At 25.7% G+C, this 18,974-nt stretch overlaps 1 protein-coding gene across 1 annotated transcript in view; it reads right to left on the reverse strand.

Annotated features, from left to right (window-relative positions):
- Nucleotides 1–17,481: 17,481 nt before the first annotated feature.
- LOC129961780 (protein quiver-like) overlaps nucleotides 17,482–18,974 on the reverse strand; it is a 98,863-nt gene continuing 97,370 nt past the window's right edge. The window contains exon 4 of the mRNA XM_056075346.1: nucleotides 17,482–18,262. Coding sequence (XP_055931321.1) covers nucleotides 18,030–18,262 — 233 coding nt within the window. The 3' untranslated portion in view covers nucleotides 17,482–18,029. The remainder of the gene's footprint in view (nucleotides 18,263–18,974) is intronic.

An 18,974-nucleotide genomic window follows, 5' to 3' on the forward strand; every position in this document is an offset into this window, starting at 1 on the left:
TTCAATTACTTTTGGATTAAATGGTATTTTCTCTATTACAATTAAGAGATAGAAAAGAAGGTATCATATAATTAGATAGATGGTTCTATTCTCAAGTGTGAATGGCAGAAACTAATGTTTTAAACTAATTACAGCATATAAATAAATAATGTAAAGAGGGCGTTATATTGCATTTGTTGAAAAAAGGGGTTTAAGATTGTAGATAAAAAGGGAGTTTTTTCAAATATATTATTAAAGATATCCTTAAAACTCCTTTTCATTCAATACAAAGGAGAAAATAAGAAAAAAAAATCCATTCCTATCTAAATTATTAAGGAAAAAAGAAATAGACTGAAATGAAATGGCAAAATATTTCGAAAAAAAACACGTGATTCAAAATTTTAAAATTTGAATTTGAACTTAACCTTCCGTCAGGCGCAATGCAAATCCTAACACGATCGGGCGCAATTCATCTAAGAGATTAATGTACTCAATTAATGCAATTTTTGAATGTATGTTAAAAAAAAACATATTAAACAGAACTTTTCACTTACATTTGAGTATATTTAGGTTTTCAGATAACATTTTAATTTTTCTTTGCTGTTTTTATTGATAAATTTGAACAAATTAGGAAATGGTTCCAAAACACTTTTTTTCTCAATAACGTAACTTTAAATTCACATTAACTTCATTAACTTTTAATTAGTCACATTAACTTTTTATTGGTGCAAAAAAAAACTCGTGACTTCATCTCACAGATTAGTTGCGCCCAATGGAAGGTTAAGAATTACTTTTAACAAACTTGTAATTTAAGTACAAAATAATATAGTAATAAAACTGAACCATTAGATAGACTTCTGAGTTGTAAATATTGGCAATCAAATTTCTGTTGTTGTCTTAAAACTGAGTTGAAACCTGATATTTAAAAATTTCATAAAACATTTAAACTGATTTCACTTTCATTACTACGTTGAAAAGTAATTTTTCAATTATGTCTATTAATATTTTTTAAAAATTATTAAAATTAAAAAAAAAATTGTTCGATAACTAAACAGGTAATTAATATATTGGAATTTTTTTTTTTAATTTCAAAATGTTTTAAAAATGATTTTTCTTTAATAATATTTTAATTTAACTCCCCATGTTTATATTTTAATAAATTATCCAAATAAAGCATGATGCAAATACAGTGATAGGTCATACAAAAATTGCTAAAGGGGTTCGATACCTAAAAAAAAATTTCCACAATTTCCAACATATTTTTCAACTTTTATAATAGATAGTTATTAATTGTGTAGAAACTAAAATTTCTAAAATATTTTTCAGATTTAAAAATTAAAAATTTAGATATTTACATTTAAAAAAAATATTAATACTTTTTAATTTAAAAATGCTCCTTCTCGTACAATTTTCAATATTTTCCCCCAAACTTTTTTAAAGGGACTTTACAATGCATTTGACAGAATTTCGTATCGGATTTTTAATATTTATATTAGTTTCTGAAAGAAAAAAAAAGTTCGCTCAAAATTTTGTGAAATTTTTTTGGAAATACAAGATTTTTGCATTTCGAACATTTTTAGAAAAAATTCTAATCAAAACTGTTGCTAACCTATCCCTAATTCTGTTAAACATGTATTTAAGAGCGAGTAGAAAAATTATAAGCAATTACAATAAAATCTGATTGACTTTTAACATTTTGCAGTAAACAGAACTTTGAAAAAAAGCAAATTGTGATAAACAGCTTTAAAGTTTTCAACAGAATAAAATTGTAATAAAATCAGCTCATATCAAGCTGGGGTTTTTTAACTCAACAATAATGTGGCATTTGCATGTCTTAACCCATTAATTTTATTAATATATATATTATTATCATATTTTTAATGAGCATTAGCATATATAGGGATTATTAGAAAAAAATAGAAAATTTTCGATATTTTTTTTATTCGATAAATTTTTTCTATAAAATATTTATTAAATTATCTTCAGTTCTGTTATCAAATATATATTAACCCCTTACGATACACGTACGACGGACAAATTACGATGATCAGACCCAACGTAAATAACACGGGTCATGCATCGTAGTGCGATAATCGGGTTTAAACGTAAATATCACGGACACAATCTTAGTACGATAAACTAAAAACAAATGTTATCGATTTATTTTATATTTTATTTATATTTTAGAGATTTATAATTCTTTTGAATATCTATTACAGTTGTTACATCAGGTTGAAATTACCTATCAAATATCCCATTCAATTAAACTAGTTGTGGCTTATACACAGTATTTACATTCCGTAAATCGTGCGAGTACAACTTAGGACCAATTTGCCAAACCATGGAATGGCTAGAAGCCAGCGCCACCTTATTTACGTTTTCGGTCCAAGCTTTTCAAACGTAAATCGTAGGTTAAGGGGTTAAAAATTCAAATGCAAAAATCAGTTAAGCAATATATCAAATACCCTTATATTATTATTATAATTTTAAGAATTAAAATGCTCCAAATATTGTCCCAATTTTAGAGTAGGTTAAGAGGTTAATGCGCTGCGAAAATTTTAGACCATTTGATTGAAATTAGTGCTTTTGAAGATGATTATAACAGCCTAGGAGAAAATCAATCAAAAAGAAAAGCGAAAGCATTGATTTAACCGTTTCAGTATCTAACAACTGTCCTGCTTTTTATTTCATTTGAAAAAAAGTTTTATGAAATATGTTTGATGTAAATACTGGAAGTGGGCGTGGCAGCTGATATCGCGTTAGACAAAATAATTCCATATTTCACTAAATACTTGCCCGATTGTTTTGAAATTTTCAGATTAATAAGTCAACGGTTCAAGAGTCATTTTTCACTCAAAATTGGAAAATGGATATATTCGTAAATTTTCCGAAATTCTCTGGGTACCAAGTCGAAAAATTTTTTAAAAAAAGTTCTAGAAAATAAACAGGTGGACAGATATTATTTATTTATTTTTGCTAGATCCAATAACCATTGGGCCCACATCTAGCTAAACCAAATAATGATCAGACAAACGAATCTACCCTATAACATTGTAATACTACGTTTCGGGCAAGAGATTCGAAACCCCCATTGGAGAAAAACAAAAAAGCTGCCAGGTTTTTGAATGTTTAAAATTTCAACAAAATTAGCTTGAAAGACATAAAGATTCACATTTGCAAATTTGAATGTGCTAAATTTGATACCTTCATTTCCAGAGATCTGTTCTTAAATTCTCCATAGATAAAGAGACATTCCTATCGATACAGCTACGTTCAGTGGTGGTGGGGTGGTCGGCTGTACGCAAAAAAAATAAAGAGACATTTAAAAAACTAAAATTTTTTATTATTAATATAGAAATGCAATATATTTATTTTCTACTAGTTTTCCTTTTCCTCTAACTAAAATAAAATTAATTGTACTCTCAGAAAAAATATATCAGATTATTAGACAAATGACAAATCCTTGAGTAAATTTGATACTTATGCTTTTATATAAAATTCTCACATACTCGTTTTTAAAATTATATGTCGCGATTCAATGAATTGTTCGAAATTTATTATAAATCCAAAAATTTAAAAGCAAAGAAATGTTTTAAACAATTTACTTCATTAGTATCTTAAAATTTAATTTACCTCTTGATTTACGAATTTATTTAATTTTCTTATTAGATGACACATTCTATTCGAGATAATTATAATTATTTTTAATTCCCATAATATAATAAGAGAATGTATGTAGTATTGAAATTTTTTAAGTGATTTTTACATTTTAAATTACTTAATAATTTCCCATAATTGAAGATTTAAAATTCAGTAATTGTATGCAGAAGAATCAGACTCGTCTTCTTATGAATTCTTCATTTTTTGTGGTGCGTTATGATTACACAAAACTATATAAAGACAATTTAATTTTAAATAAATTTATTGAGTTTATATTCAGTTAAACATAAACTTTAAAAATCAAAAAATTCTGTTATCTCAATAATGGTTAGGTATGAACCAGTTCAATTATTTTCTATTATATATTTTTGAATTTAATGTTTTCAATAATCTAAACCCTTTTTTAAAAAAAATAATAATCTTTTCTAAAACCGTTCTTTGTATTGTATTATCTAAGACCTTCGAATCTATTGCAAATAATAAAGTATTCTATTTATTCAGCTTTTGATTTCAATTACATCTTTTCCTATTTTAAACAATTTATTTCAATACATCTGAATTCAAATATGTTTATTCTGTAACACACTGCATACTTCTTTTCCTTACCATATCTTGTATGCTTTAATAAAAACTATAGTAGTATTTATTCTCTTTTTATCGGGTTTCTATTCAAAGAAAATTCAATAAAATTTATTAATTCCGATTTATAAAGTTAAATTATCATAATATATTTACTTCAAACAGAATTTAATTTTTCTAATTTTTTACTTGCCTATTTCGTCTTCAGAAATTATTAATAATATAAATTATGCAAATATAATTGTTTACTTAGAAATGAAAAAATAAATACCATTTTAGAAAATTTAGAAATGTTTTACGTTTGTTGCATTATATTCTTTCAACAAAATCCTATAAGAGCATTAGATAATTTATACATCGCATCGCTTGAGATTAGGATCTTATCCTCTAAGTTGGTTCGTTTGTATCTTTGTGTGTGTGGTTTTTTTCTTCTAAAATATATAAAAAATAATGTTTGTATCAAATTCTTGTATATTAATAAATAAATTTAGTTCAAAACCCCTTCTTGACACGAAATAACTCCTGTTTCTTTTAAAAGATTAATTAATGTGATTAGACAGAAATTTCTTCTCTAATCTTATTAACTTTTTATATATATGAATGGAGCAGGGGGGAAAAATGTCGTACAACAGTACAGTTGAAGTATTTTCTTTTTTCATCTAACAGAGCGCAAAGGCAATAAGATTTTTTTTCATAATCTTTTAAGAAGTGCAAAAAATTAGATTCATTCGTTTCAGAGCTATTGCTTTCGTGTTTTAGATAAAATTCAATTTCTTTTTTTAAAAATTATAACAATAAAATCTTAGTAGTCAGTCTAACTCGTAAATATATCCATTTATAATGATGTCCTGTCTAAAAGATACAGTTTCAAATTAAGGAAATGGAAAGGAAAACAAAATGGAATCATTAAAAATTTAATAATTATGTGCTTCCTGAATAGCTCATTCCTTTCATCTGCCTGCATAGTACTGAATTATGACTTAATTTTAAAGAATTATTTAATGTAATAATGAAAATTGTATTAACAGAAAACATATGCAACAGTGTTCGCTGCTTCCTTTCAAAAGAATTCCTTATTTAATTTATCTAATCGAGAGCTACCATAGGAAACCAAAAAAGGAGATCCAGTATCTCCAAATTAATAGAAATTCGGAAAAACTTTGAATTGCTAAAATCCTATTTATAAGTATATAAAAAAGATATTATTTTGGTGTACTTGTAGAATTTAGATTTTTATAAAGAGGTAAAAGTGTGAAATCATTGAAGGTGTAAAACAGCATACTTCACAAATATAAAATACCATATCAACGAACAAAAATTACTTTCGATAAAAATTTAATTGAACCAGTTTTTTTACAAACGCCAATTTATTAGTATTGCAAACAACAGAATATTTTTATTTTTATTATTTTCTTATTAAAATTTATTATTGCTGAAATTCATCACTAGATGACGCTACTGTACAGGGTCAAAATTTGATTTAATTAATGATTAACTTATAGTTAAATTCTAAAAATGTAAAATAATGTGTTTTCCGCTAATGCATTAAAGAATGAGTTAGAATATTAAATTTTATATCTATAGAATAACAGAAACAGAAGTCGATTATAAAACCGCGAAATTACTAGCATGAAAAAATGGTTAAATATAAGTATTAAGATAAAAAAAAATATTTGCTTATCCTTATTTTCGCAATAAGAGATTTCATAAGAGCACCTTAGTTTTGAAAAATGTCAGTTTTTGTCTTGATTCTACGAGAAACGAATCTGCAAATGCTAATAGTGTCAAAATAGTTTAGTTCTTCATTATTACAAAATGTACTATACTTTTGGCAAAATTGGGTATAATCTCTTATATTTATTACTTGTTTCTTATATTTTCTCGTATTTATTACTTATATATATAAAAAAATTTCTTATATTACATATTGGAGAAGCAGGTATTATATATAAAACTTAAGCAATACACCGAATATTTGACATTATTCAACAAAATATGGATTATTTCAATCAGGATGATAAAAAAAGAAGAGATGAAACAATTATCAATTAAAATAATTTCGAAACTTCATCAACTGAAAATTTCCAAAAGGATTAACTTAAATTACTGTTTTCTTATATTACTGTTCTCTTTTATTGGTCTGTCTCCTCTAAGACTGCCTTTTCCTTAGCATCATTCAATAAGAAGAAAAGTAGAGCGAATTAAATCAACAATCAAAATTAACTAAAATTAACGAATGAATCAAAACTTAAAATATCATGAAATGCAAGATATAGGATTAAAATATCATGCATTTCTATGTAATGTATATTTATAGATATCTATGTGATATTTTTGTAGATTAAAACATACAAAAATATCACATAGATATCTGGCGTATCATCATGTTTTCTCTGCTGTGGGGCCATACTGCGTACTTGCATGTATCTTTCTCTCTCTCTCTCTCTCTCTCTCTCTCTCTCTCTCTGTCTCTGTGTGTGTGTGTGTGTGTGTGTGTGTGTGTGTGTGTGTGTGTGTGTGTGTGTGTGTGTGTGTGTGTGTGTGTGTGTGTGTGTGTGTGTGTGTGTGTGTGTGTGTGTGTGTGTGTGTGTGTGTGTGTGTTCTTGTCAAAAACGTCTCATTTTTGTAAATTTTATTTTGTCTAGTATTTTTAAAATTTTTTTAAGTTTCATTTTGTTAATTCTTTTCTTGCTCTTTTATAAAATATATCATATTTTTTTATTTTAATGTCATTTATAATTTTCTTTAATATATGTATTTATTGTGTCTAAACGTAAACACTAGCATTTTGGGGAATGAAAAATTTTGTTATATAAAGTATTAAAAGATAAACGTGAAAAACCTCTAATACAGAGATTAGGCATTTTTTGGCGCTTGCTTGTTTCGTTTAGTGTTTTTTCCACGTGACATTAGAAACGTCATTTACCGAAAATATTTATTTCTTGCTTATTTGGCTTTTAGAATTGTCTAGCATGCCCACGAAATGTATGAAGTAATCGATTTTATACTCTATGCAAAAAAATGAGTATTTTACGTGCTTTTCAGTAACACATAGAAAAATCGATCTGTCTGAGTCTTAAGGAAAGCGCTTATGAAACGCTTTATATTCAACTCAAATGTATCTGTTACTTTCAGTGAAAAAAGTATCCGAACGTCGCTTGTTATTCCGAAACTAATCTTGGTACAATAAAACTATAAATGAGTGTCACTAGAGAAATGTTATATTTTCTGCAAGATATATGACATAGAATATGAAAAGTTTTGCTTGCAAGGGGCCATCTTCATATTTAGTTGTAGACAAACTGGATTTTTTTATAAATAAAATATCTAATATTGAATAGGGTAGACAAAGCTCAAGATGTTACTAGGAATAAATTGCTTAATCCAAATTTTAAACTAATTGAATGCCGATTGAAAATCAATTTTCTGTCGCTTGATTGTAATTGTCATTCGTATGGCTTCCTCACAAATGTTTTGGATTGTCTACAGCTAATAACAAAAAAATGTCTTGCGAAAGCATCCGTCATAAGTTATTAGCAGCTTACCTTTGAATTCTTTACTTGCGTCAGGGCACTTGAAAATATCTATGGAAAGTCGGTATAATGAGAATGCCTAGGTTTCTGATAAATGATTTCAGATTTAAAAGTTCTGTAGGATTGTATCATACTACTCGCTAGCATCAAGATATAAAATTACCTTACAAAAAGCAACTCCATAGAAGCTAATAGTCACAGAGTAATAACTTGATCAGGGTAAGTTTTAATTTTATGACACATGCTTTTTTTTAAAAGTTGATATGAGAAACCATAAAAGAAAGATATATAGAGTACAATTGCAAAGAAAATATATTTAAAGGAAGCAATATAGATGTCGAATTATTGTTAGTTCTGAAAGACAACTAGTTAATGCGGATTGAAATTAATGATTTTTCAGAGTTCGTAGCTAGTTAGTTTGGATTTTTTTATGGCGCAAGATGGTCGAATTTGGCTATGCTGCTCCATATAATATTTCAGAGATTCTGCAATAGAGTGAATGCTCCTAGAAATTATCCCATTTTAATATATAATATGATTCTTCAATAAGTAGAGTAGGTTTTAAAGAGTGTTTCCAAAAGTATTTTCATGAATTGTTCAAAAAATAATTTTGAAAAACTGTAACAAATAGTCCTGATTTCTTCAAAATTTCTACATTTTTCAGATTAAAATAGCTCAATTACCTAAAACATTTTTTTTATTTTGAGAATATGGTTTATGAGATATAAAGAATTAAAATTTCGAAATTTTAATGTTGAATGAGAATTTCGATTTCCTCTATGCTTTAATGTATATCAAATATAAAAAAAATTATATAGTATTTTTGACAGTAATTTTGATTTTACATCAAATTATTCGATAAACAAAAGAAAAGTTTTGCATTTCTAAAAATATGAAATTATATTTTACATCTTTTAAAAAAATTAAATTCATAAGTTGAAACTTTTTAATAGAAAAATCATCAAATCAAAGAAGAAAGACCTAAAACATCATTGTTCTAAATTCCTGTCAAATGATCATAAAAATATGTAGTAACAGCCAAAAACTTTCTGAACATGATTTTTTTTATTTCTACGGATATGGATGCCATCACTGTTTTTAAAAAGAAATCTAAAGCAGGGAAAAAAATCGTTAAAATGGAACTGAAGACAAATTTCAATGTTGCTTCAAATTATTTTATTATTTTTGAAAACAAACTTAAAGATTAGAGGAACACGTACAGATTTATGTTGAAATAGAGTTTGATTGGGACAAATGGAACCGTAAAAATTATTTGTGAAATATTGATAATAAATTAGCATTAAATGTTTGGCATATTATCAAAAAAATCAGGGAAGCAAAATTTTGTATTAAGAATGAATTTATATAATTTTGAATACATAATCGAATAAAGCATTATTGAATAAAATAAAAAAGCAACTTATTGTATTCAGAATTAAATTTGACAAAATGGCTTTCCTATTCTTATTTTTTTAATGAAATAAATGTTTAAAATTGTTGTGGTAAATTAATATATCTTATTAAATAAACTTTCTAACAAAAATAAATTATGTTTAAAAAAATCTTTACAAATCCTTTGATGCATCCTATGGTAGAAATTTGAATATACTAATCAACAGCATTATGTACTTTATGTTTAAATCATAAAGACATGTTTCAGAAAAAAGGACATCTGTCTTTTATTTTTCAGTTGCACTAAGGTTAACTTAAGGTTATCTCGAATTTTGTTTATTTTAAGCAATATGCTTGGAAAATACTTTAAACGCATGCAGTTTGAATTCTTAATCTGTCTTGTTTCATCGTTATTAATGGTAATTTTTAAAAAAATGATTAATTCTTTTAAGTAAAGCTATGATTTAATGACAGAATTGAAAATTTGAATAAAGGAAAGTATTAAAAGTGACTTATTTGCTATGTTTATGTATATTGAAGGAGAATCTGTCATCTTTAAATCTTTCTTCTTGTATATCTTCTATTACTTTGAATTCATTTATTTAAAATTTTACATCTGGGATTTTTTTATTAAGTAAATATTTTAAAGAAAAAAAGGATTAAGGGCTGATTATTATTATAAAAATATAAGTATGCAGGTATATCCAAGAACTATTACCTCTTATCCAGTACCCCCAGTGGTATTGAATCGACTTGGAGGACTTTATAACTACGACAGATTTATACGCGCACCAGCCACCACGCACATGGAGAGTCTTCGGCCGGCGGGGCTCTAACTCACAGCCTAAGAGATACAATTCCAACGCCTACCAGCCGCGATATCCGGGTCTACTAAACCGCCTAAGCAAAATAAGTGAATCCAGTGAGTTCAGCTGTCAAAATGTGACTGTCGTTCTGAAGACATCCGCCTTAAGAAAAATTCGGAGATAGAGCTCCTTTAATAGTGAAACTTTATGAATTATTAATAAAATTAAATTAATTTAAATTTTGTGAAATAATTTTACGAAGAAACTATGAATTAAAAGAATGCTACAGTGAAATGTTTCTATTTGAAAAACGTTTAATAATGAACTTTTATAAATTAAGAAAAAAATACGTTAAGTGCTGTGGTATTTAATGAAACATTTTGTAATTCTTATAAATGTTTTGATATACATTGTAATCATTTTATATTCATCTGTGAAAGTATAACATGATATAAAAATAATTGCAATATTCTTTTAAGAAATAAACCGTTTAGGAAACTTCTTAATGCTGCAAAAATTCAAAAAGAATCACATCTAATTATTAATTTAAACTTTTAGTGATTACTTTTCTTATGGTACCTCACTTTGTAAATAACCAAAATTAAATGCTAATAATTTATCTAAATATTAATAATTAATTAGTTTTTTCAGTTAAAATATTTTTAAGAATTTATTCTTGTCCACCTATATTAATTTATAGATTAAATAATCTCGAATATAAATCATATTTCCTTGATGTAATAATTCTTATTTATATTTTTTAACATTTGAATTAATTATTTACTCATTATAACATATAAAAAAAATTAAATAATTTGCATTACTACAGTTAATTTCTGATTTGTGAATTTCTTTTTTTATAATTTAAATTAATATTTAAATATTTGAATTCTTCCACTTGTTATCAGGGCGAAAGAATATCCTTTTTGACACTTATAAATCTGAAAAACTATTCAACATTTTTTTTTTTTAAATTTCACTATTTATCTCATATTTTTATTATTTTCCTACTTCTTAAGGTTATTCCACAACAAAGTTCAAGTATTATTTGCCTTTAATACTAAAAATAAAAAAAATAGTTGCTAATCGGTATAGTTTCTTTTCTTTTTCATTCTCAAGAGAACAACATTCGGTAAAGAATAATATTATTATTTAATGCATTTGTTCTAAGGATATTTATATTTTATCAATGTTGGGAAATTCAGTATCTCAAATAAAAGAAATTCCTTGTTATTCAAATAGAAAAATTCATTTGTTGCATTTTTCATTATTTTTAAATATAAATGAAAGCTGTTTTACTTAAATTTAAATTAAATGCACATTTTTTAAACTTTAGTTTTTTTTAATAATACAAATGAATTGAAATTAAATTCATTTTAAAAATTAAAAGGATAAAAGAACCAAAGTTTTAGGAGTTTAATAATTAATTCTGTAAAAATAAAAACCCTTTCCACTTTTTACTTAATATTTATCTGATTTATATTTCATTTTATATTTTTCTTTCATTTTGAAGTCCATTTGCGATTTCGGAAAAAATTTCATCGTCGGTACTTTTAAAAGAAATAGAATGTAATTCTATCTTTTCTTTGAATATTTCTATTAAACAATTATCATTGTTATTTATTTTCGTAATTATGCTTTTTGAAATGCAGCATATTAGCATTCTATGGTTATTTCGTTATTACTCTTTATAAAATAGTGAACTTTATGAAAAGAAAAATCCAAGAAATGAAAAAAGCATTTCGATGAGGAAATAAAACTTTATTGATTTCATTAAAGTATGTACATTCTTTATTCACAATATGTACAGGTGCAAATCATGCAGTAAAAGAAAGCTAATAAATGTACTGCATCTCGGGCGAATTCGACTGGCCCACTTCGGAGATTTGGCTGTGATTCTAAAATTATGTGAAAGACAAATGGGAAGAGTTGGAATCACTTCTCAACTCGAGAAATAATATCTATATTTCTTTTTCACGCTTTATAACTTTAAAATCTAGTATTTCAAGAAAAATGACGCTACAAGACCGTAATTCGTTGAGTTCTAGATATTTATTGGTTATCAAAAAGCAAGCTAATTGAAGAATATCGTAGAAGATTAAACAAAACTTAAGCTACCATGCCTTCTCTGCAACTACAGACGGATTCATTTAAAGATTAAAATAAAACTACTTTTTCAATAGTTTTCCTGCAATATCTCGAGTCCATCATTCCTATTTTCAGTCAAAGGATGGAATATCAGAAAAGAATCACAACAGATTTTCAGCACCTATAAATAAAGCTACATAATTATGTTCAAATAACAAATTTAATTTTTTAGAAAAAGCAGCTCAAAAATTTGTACTTGGAGTTAACCTAAGCATCTAATTGGCAAATGGCAAGTTTATTTTAATGGCAAGCAACATTTGTTCGGAATGAAATCCCTCGGCAATAAACTGATCAAAGTAGCATTGAAAGAATCTATATATATCCTGTTGAAAATTCAAAATGCTAAGAACTTAGAATTTCAAACTTGCACTCACAAATTGCTTGGATATTTATCTAATTTCGTTTTTGATAATTGATGAACTTTCCCACATATCAGTGAATCATCCCTTACTAAATCTAAATGAAGATCAATGATCATGTAAATTAAATTAATGTTTGTTTTAAAGTAAAAATATCAAAATATTGCTGTATACAAAATTAAACCTTGAAATAAATGTAAATTTCTAAATTTATTTTTAGCATCATAAATTTGGGGGACAAATATTAAATATTAATATTATATATTGATAATCCATAACACGACAAAGCTATTTCTATGTGCCACATAATTTTAAAATTCTAGAATTATCTTATTGTGGCATGAAATATTAAATGAATATTGTATTTTAAAAATTTTCAACAGGAATTATTTTAAAAAAACGAGTAAAATAACGTGTACTGTACATACGAAAACTCATTTTGCATCAACATATATGTAATTTAAACAAACATTTTGGTACAACCATTTCTACTTATCACAGAGGTTAAACAATGCATAAAATATATTCTCGCATCAGACTTCCTTTTCAAATAATGTACAATAAACACTGTGCATTTGGAATACATAGTTTTAACCTTTAACAAAAATAATATGCATGTCAGATTAAATAAATCCTACATAATTATAATGCCTATTTCTCCAAAAAGATAATAAAATAATAAATAATATTTAATAGATGACATTAAAATTATATCAAAGTGCCAATGAATTATACGTTAGAAATAATAATAATTAGACTTAATTTCTTAAATATTTATCGATGCACTATATTTATGTGCTAAATGCATAAAAAACCCTCTTCGCTATATTATTCAGTATTGCATTAATTCAATATATCAAATATACACATCATTTTGTATTTTTTACTGCTTATTTCATTCGCATCTATTCATTATAATTACTACTCTCATTAATCAGAAATGGTCATAAAAATATGATATTTTCATTTCTTAATTAAAATATTTTCCTCGTTTTTAAATAATTATAATATCATGTTTCTGACTGCATATTTAATATATAAATTATGTACAGGTCAGATCATTTAAAAGGCCTCGAGTGGAAATGATGTTGTTTTCTTTATTTTATTTTGAGAATCATTCTTAATTTATTTAGAGTTAAAATAAGTTTTGCGATTGAAGCATCACCGGAAAAATAAGATGAAAAAAATTTATTTTCATTTAAGTATTCCAACTATCATAAATTTATTGTGATATATAATAAATGCTGATTACATGTCAAGGCTATATATCATTTTTTGATAGATTATTCAAAAGAAAGATTCTATTTGTATATTTATAGCTCAGAAACATTCACCACTTAAACACGTTCACAATACCAGTAAACATTTCGGTGTACTTTTTCTGCATTCTCTTCATTGGCACTTAATATTAATATGCAGTCAATATTCTAAAACTATATATAGGTAGTAAAAATTTGAAGAAAAACTATGCAGTTTACTTAATTAATTACCTCGGAATTAAAATCTACTTATATTTCTAAATTTTGAAAAGAACTAAAAGAAGTATAAAAACAATATTTTTATGCAAATCAGAATTCTCAACCTCATTTAGCTGGTATTTGATGTTCAAAGTACCTAAAAAGTTTATGATTTTGATACTTTATCCCTTTTTCACATCAGCAAATTCAATTTTATAGGATGTCTGACTCTACAATAATAAAAATAATGAAAAACAGGGTGTTGCAAAACTAAATTTTAATATGAAAAGATCATTTTCCAAATCTAGGAAATGTGGATTTTGATTATGAAATGACTTGGTTAAATAGATTTTAAAAGCATATTGACAATTCCGCAACTTATAAATTTTAAAATTTTGATTTTTTTTAAAAAAATTTTTAATTTTATTTTAGTAATGGACGTTGAGAGATATAACATTCAGGTTGAGAACTCTGATAGAAACAATAATTATCAGCAACCTAATCACATTGTCTTAATCACAAGTGAAAATAATCACTGGCTTTCAATCAAGACAAACAGTTGGTTAATGCAATGCTATCTAAGCGTCAACACAAAACTTAAAGCTATTTTAAATAAATAATCGCTGAAAAGCACGTTGAAAAACATTCTGTACAACATTCTTTTATTTTATATTAGTCAGTTTCATAGTGGTTTCATTTATTATTTCTTACTTTATAGTATGAAAATAAAATTTAGAAAGAAGAAACTTTGGTCTTGTATTCCTATTTCAGTAGGCTAGATCTAAATTCTACGAGATTCTGAAGTTTATGTTCAAGAAAAAAAGTTATGTAATCTAAATCCTCCAACTGGACTAATATCTAATCTTCAAGTAATTTACAGAAAACTATGCAGTATACTAAATTAATTAAATTAGGTGTAGATTGCAATAAAATGGCTACGATTAAGACTAAAAAAATTGTGGAATATAGAGTTGTATTATGGGAAAATATACAGCGGAACATGGTTAATCAGTAGGTGGCAAGACCACAATAAAAACTCAATGAATCTAAAAATTGAAATTATCTTAAATTCAATCAAGAAAAGTAAAAAAAAAAATAATAATTTCAAATTAATAAAGCCTTTTTTTTACTAAACCGTTTTAATAAGCAATACATAATTCATAGTCAATAGCAAGAAATGTTAATTAATAAAGTGATTATAATTATTTCTACTAAGTTTAATGATTTTAAAAATCATCATTTCAACTTATAAGTAAGTTATTTTAATGAACTGCATGCCTCATATTAAATTCAATAAAAAGCCAAAATGAAAATTATAATTTAAATCCAATGATTTCAGATATTTTAAATAAATAACATATTAACTGTAATAATTTTTTTAAATTATTGTTTTTTTGATGTTTAAATTAAAAGCAAAATTTCAATTTTTTTTAATTCAAATAATTATAAACAATAAAATTACAATTACTGAGGATATACTTTATGGTCGACATAATTAACAAAATCTTCTTTCTTATTATTTAAATTTTAATTTCAAATTAAAACAAACTTTTATAATAAATAATTCCTTGTCATTATGTTGATCCGAAATTCAAAAAAATTAAGTTAAAAAAATCAGAATTATAGGCAAGTTTGCATTAAAAAAATGATCAAAATAACCATGTTCCACTATATTTCCTTTTAAATAATCAATGGTTGTCTTAAAGTTATCAATAATTATCAAATCCAAGCCTTAAATTGTAATATTTTAAATTTTTCGTAGGATCTCCCCTTCTAACATTTTTACTCAAAGCAATATTCTCTTGACTTATATTTGATAATTAGTGGTGACTTGTTAATAATTAAAAACACCACTGATAAAAGATGTAATAAAATAAACTTTTTAAGCTGAATCCTTTTATAGAAAATTCATGATATAATTTTGCTTTAAAACTCATTTGGAAGTTTATATGCTATAGAAGCACTGGCATTCGTTTCAATCTATAAACTACATTAAATATTTTAATGACGAAAAGATTTTGTAGTAAAGAAGGAGGAAATATTATAAAAAGTTATCTTTAAAAAACAGTATCCATAGCAAAGATGATATATACGTTTCGATTTACTCAACAGTTATCTGTCTCAGTGATATTCAACATCGCGTGCACCAGTTTTTCTTCTGTTTAAACAAATCACGAAACACATGCTTTATTTTAATTTCATATAATATGATACGATATAATTTATCTTCTTCCAATTCCTAAAAAATATTTCAAATGTTTTCAGCATTCGGTAACACATACATATTTGTTATTCCCTTTCATAGCTATGAAGACTTTCACATTACTTGAAATCAAACTGAGAATTCTAACAATAAAACAAAAGGAAAACATCATTTCTTGTTGCTTAATACTGAATTTAACAAAATGCTAAACAAATATAATTGCTTAAAAATTAATAAATTGAAAATAAAAATTTCACAGTAAGAAGTTGGATTTTTATAAAAAATGCAAATTATCACAGAATGCAAGTAATGAAACTTGAAAAGGAAATGTGTACAGAAATCAAGATAATAATGCTTATTCAGATTAAAAGTAATAATTTGTATGCAAAATTAGTTTTAAAAAATAATACATAAATAAATAAGTACATGCATTACATTGAAATATGTATGTACAAAATGCTACTATATGCTCCTAAACTTTAAAATGAAATGTGCACAGGAATCAAGATAATAATGCTTATTCAATTTAAAAATAAAAATTTATATGCAAAATTAGATTTTAAAAAATTAATACATAAATAATGATAACATATGTAAATAACGATTTCAAACCTAACATTAATATAATTTAATGACTCCTTATCAACTATTTAAAAAATTAATACAGATTTCTTCCTTATCATTTAATTCGTTCCTTTCATATGGTATATCAATAACTATTTTTAACACTATTTAATAAAATAATATTTTACACAAAGTTTTAATAATATTTATAAACTGTTGTCTGTATTTTTCAGTAAATATGCTGGTAAAGTAGGAAGAGATATGGATAATGAAAAGATAAATAATAAATATTTAGTAAACATAAAGGAGCAATTATTTTAACTTTTTGAAAATTAAAAATAAATACTGAAGATATAAAACACTGAAGTAGAAATAAATTAGTTTCATTGTAAAAATTAAACTTTGGATGCAAATATGGTGAGATTGTGCGTCCTAATACGCCATCTACATCTTTTTATAACCTTTTATGACGTTACAAAAGCAAGAATGGCATATAGTAAATAAAAACAACATAGAAATTTAATTTTTTTTTCAGGAAATGAATTTAAGCATAATAAAAATAAATTATTCTGTTTTAAGAATTGACAGAAAATTATTGGAATATATTTCGTTTGAATTTCTAAAATACAAATGATATCGTATATTAGCAAAAATAGCCATAATGTAAAGAGAGTAAAATAAATGTTCGTATATTTAATAGTTTTCAATTTAATTTTAGAATATTGAATTAGGCACTTTTATTTAAAAGACCTTAAAATATAAAATATAATTTTTTGTTTAATTATTTAATTTATCCCTGAATCGTCATTAAAGATTGATATACTTAAGATTATCAAATGCATCCATTATTCTAATTTTTTCAAAACAGGTTGGATTAATATTAACGAGATTTGTTTATACAATCAAATATTAGATATTTCTTTCCATCTGAATTCATTCATTATTTTTTTTTTCTTCCTTTTTAAAGTTTTACCTTGCCAAGAAATTTTCGATTTCATGGTCAATTTTTTAAACTATTTTTCGTCTAATCAACAGTACTAATATCTATCAATTATAGCCTCAGCGAGCGAGCTTTCAAGATTCTCTTTTTAAGTTTAAAACAGATATATTTTATGCTTCATTAATAATTATCCAAAAGTGTATACATAGACATGGCTTAATATCGCCGTGCACCTCTTAGTAAAGAATAGCAATTATTTTCCTTGCTGCGATCTGGCTTATATCATAAAAATTTCAATTTCTATGGCAGGAATGCATTCCATTTTTAAGAAAAACTGGTGCAAGAGAATCCAATTCAAGTTAGGATAAAGAGTTCATCAATTAGAATTAGCGTTCAGTTTTTCTGTTCATCAGAGAAGCGTGTGACCCGTTATCCATCCTCGTAATGCCACTGCGCATGCGAAAATCAGCAGAATAGCCTTGAAGTAAGGTGGTGGTCTGATGCTTGGTCCCACATTACATTGGTCACCTTCGCAGAAGCACATGTGACCGGTCTTGTGGCCCTCATACATGCAAACATGGTCCACCATGAACAGATTGATGCGGATGTTTTTTGTACACGTGCGCCGGATTGATTCGTTTGCTGAAACAAACAAAAACAAGAAAAATTCAAATATTAATTTAAATGGTATTCTACTGAATTTGTTCACTATATTTTGATTTTTAAAAAAAAGAAATCATTGCTAGCCTCTCTCTCACAAAAAAGATATCTCCCATTCTGTTCTGGAGGCGGAGTTTCGACTGCAGTGTCGAAAAATCATAGAATCGTGGTCCGATTCATCAAGGGTCCACTATGGACGTGGGATCTGTACATGTCAAATAGGTACGTTTAAGTTAAATTCCCTACTATTAATGTTTGGGGATGGAGTTTCCTGCTCAGTTATCTTCCTCGTCATTTGATCTTGGTAAAATACTTGAGGTACATATCCATTTTTATTTATTGAGTTCACTTATACTTGAACAGCAAGACAGAACGTACTTTCTTTTAGCATGTTTGGATCAAATTTCTTATACCAAATTTCCTCTATATACAAAACGTTTTTGAGCTATCATATTTATAACAGACAGACGGGGAGACAGTTCCATCAAAATATAGAGATCGAATTTTCTGATGATTACAGCAATTTCTCTATAATTCGTATAAGAGAAAGTATAAAAATATTATTTCTAGAAAGCAAACTTATTTAAAAGTTACTATTTCCTCCGTTTTAAGAAACGATTATTATTTCAGAAATTATACCGTAGTTGGAACTTTATTTGATTTTTATAAACAGCTACAAATTATCACTTATTTT

The sequence above is a fragment of the Argiope bruennichi genome, chromosome 2 (assembly GCF_947563725.1).
Source record: "Argiope bruennichi chromosome 2, qqArgBrue1.1, whole genome shotgun sequence".
Classification (NCBI taxonomy): Eukaryota; Metazoa; Arthropoda; class Arachnida; order Araneae; family Araneidae; genus Argiope; species Argiope bruennichi.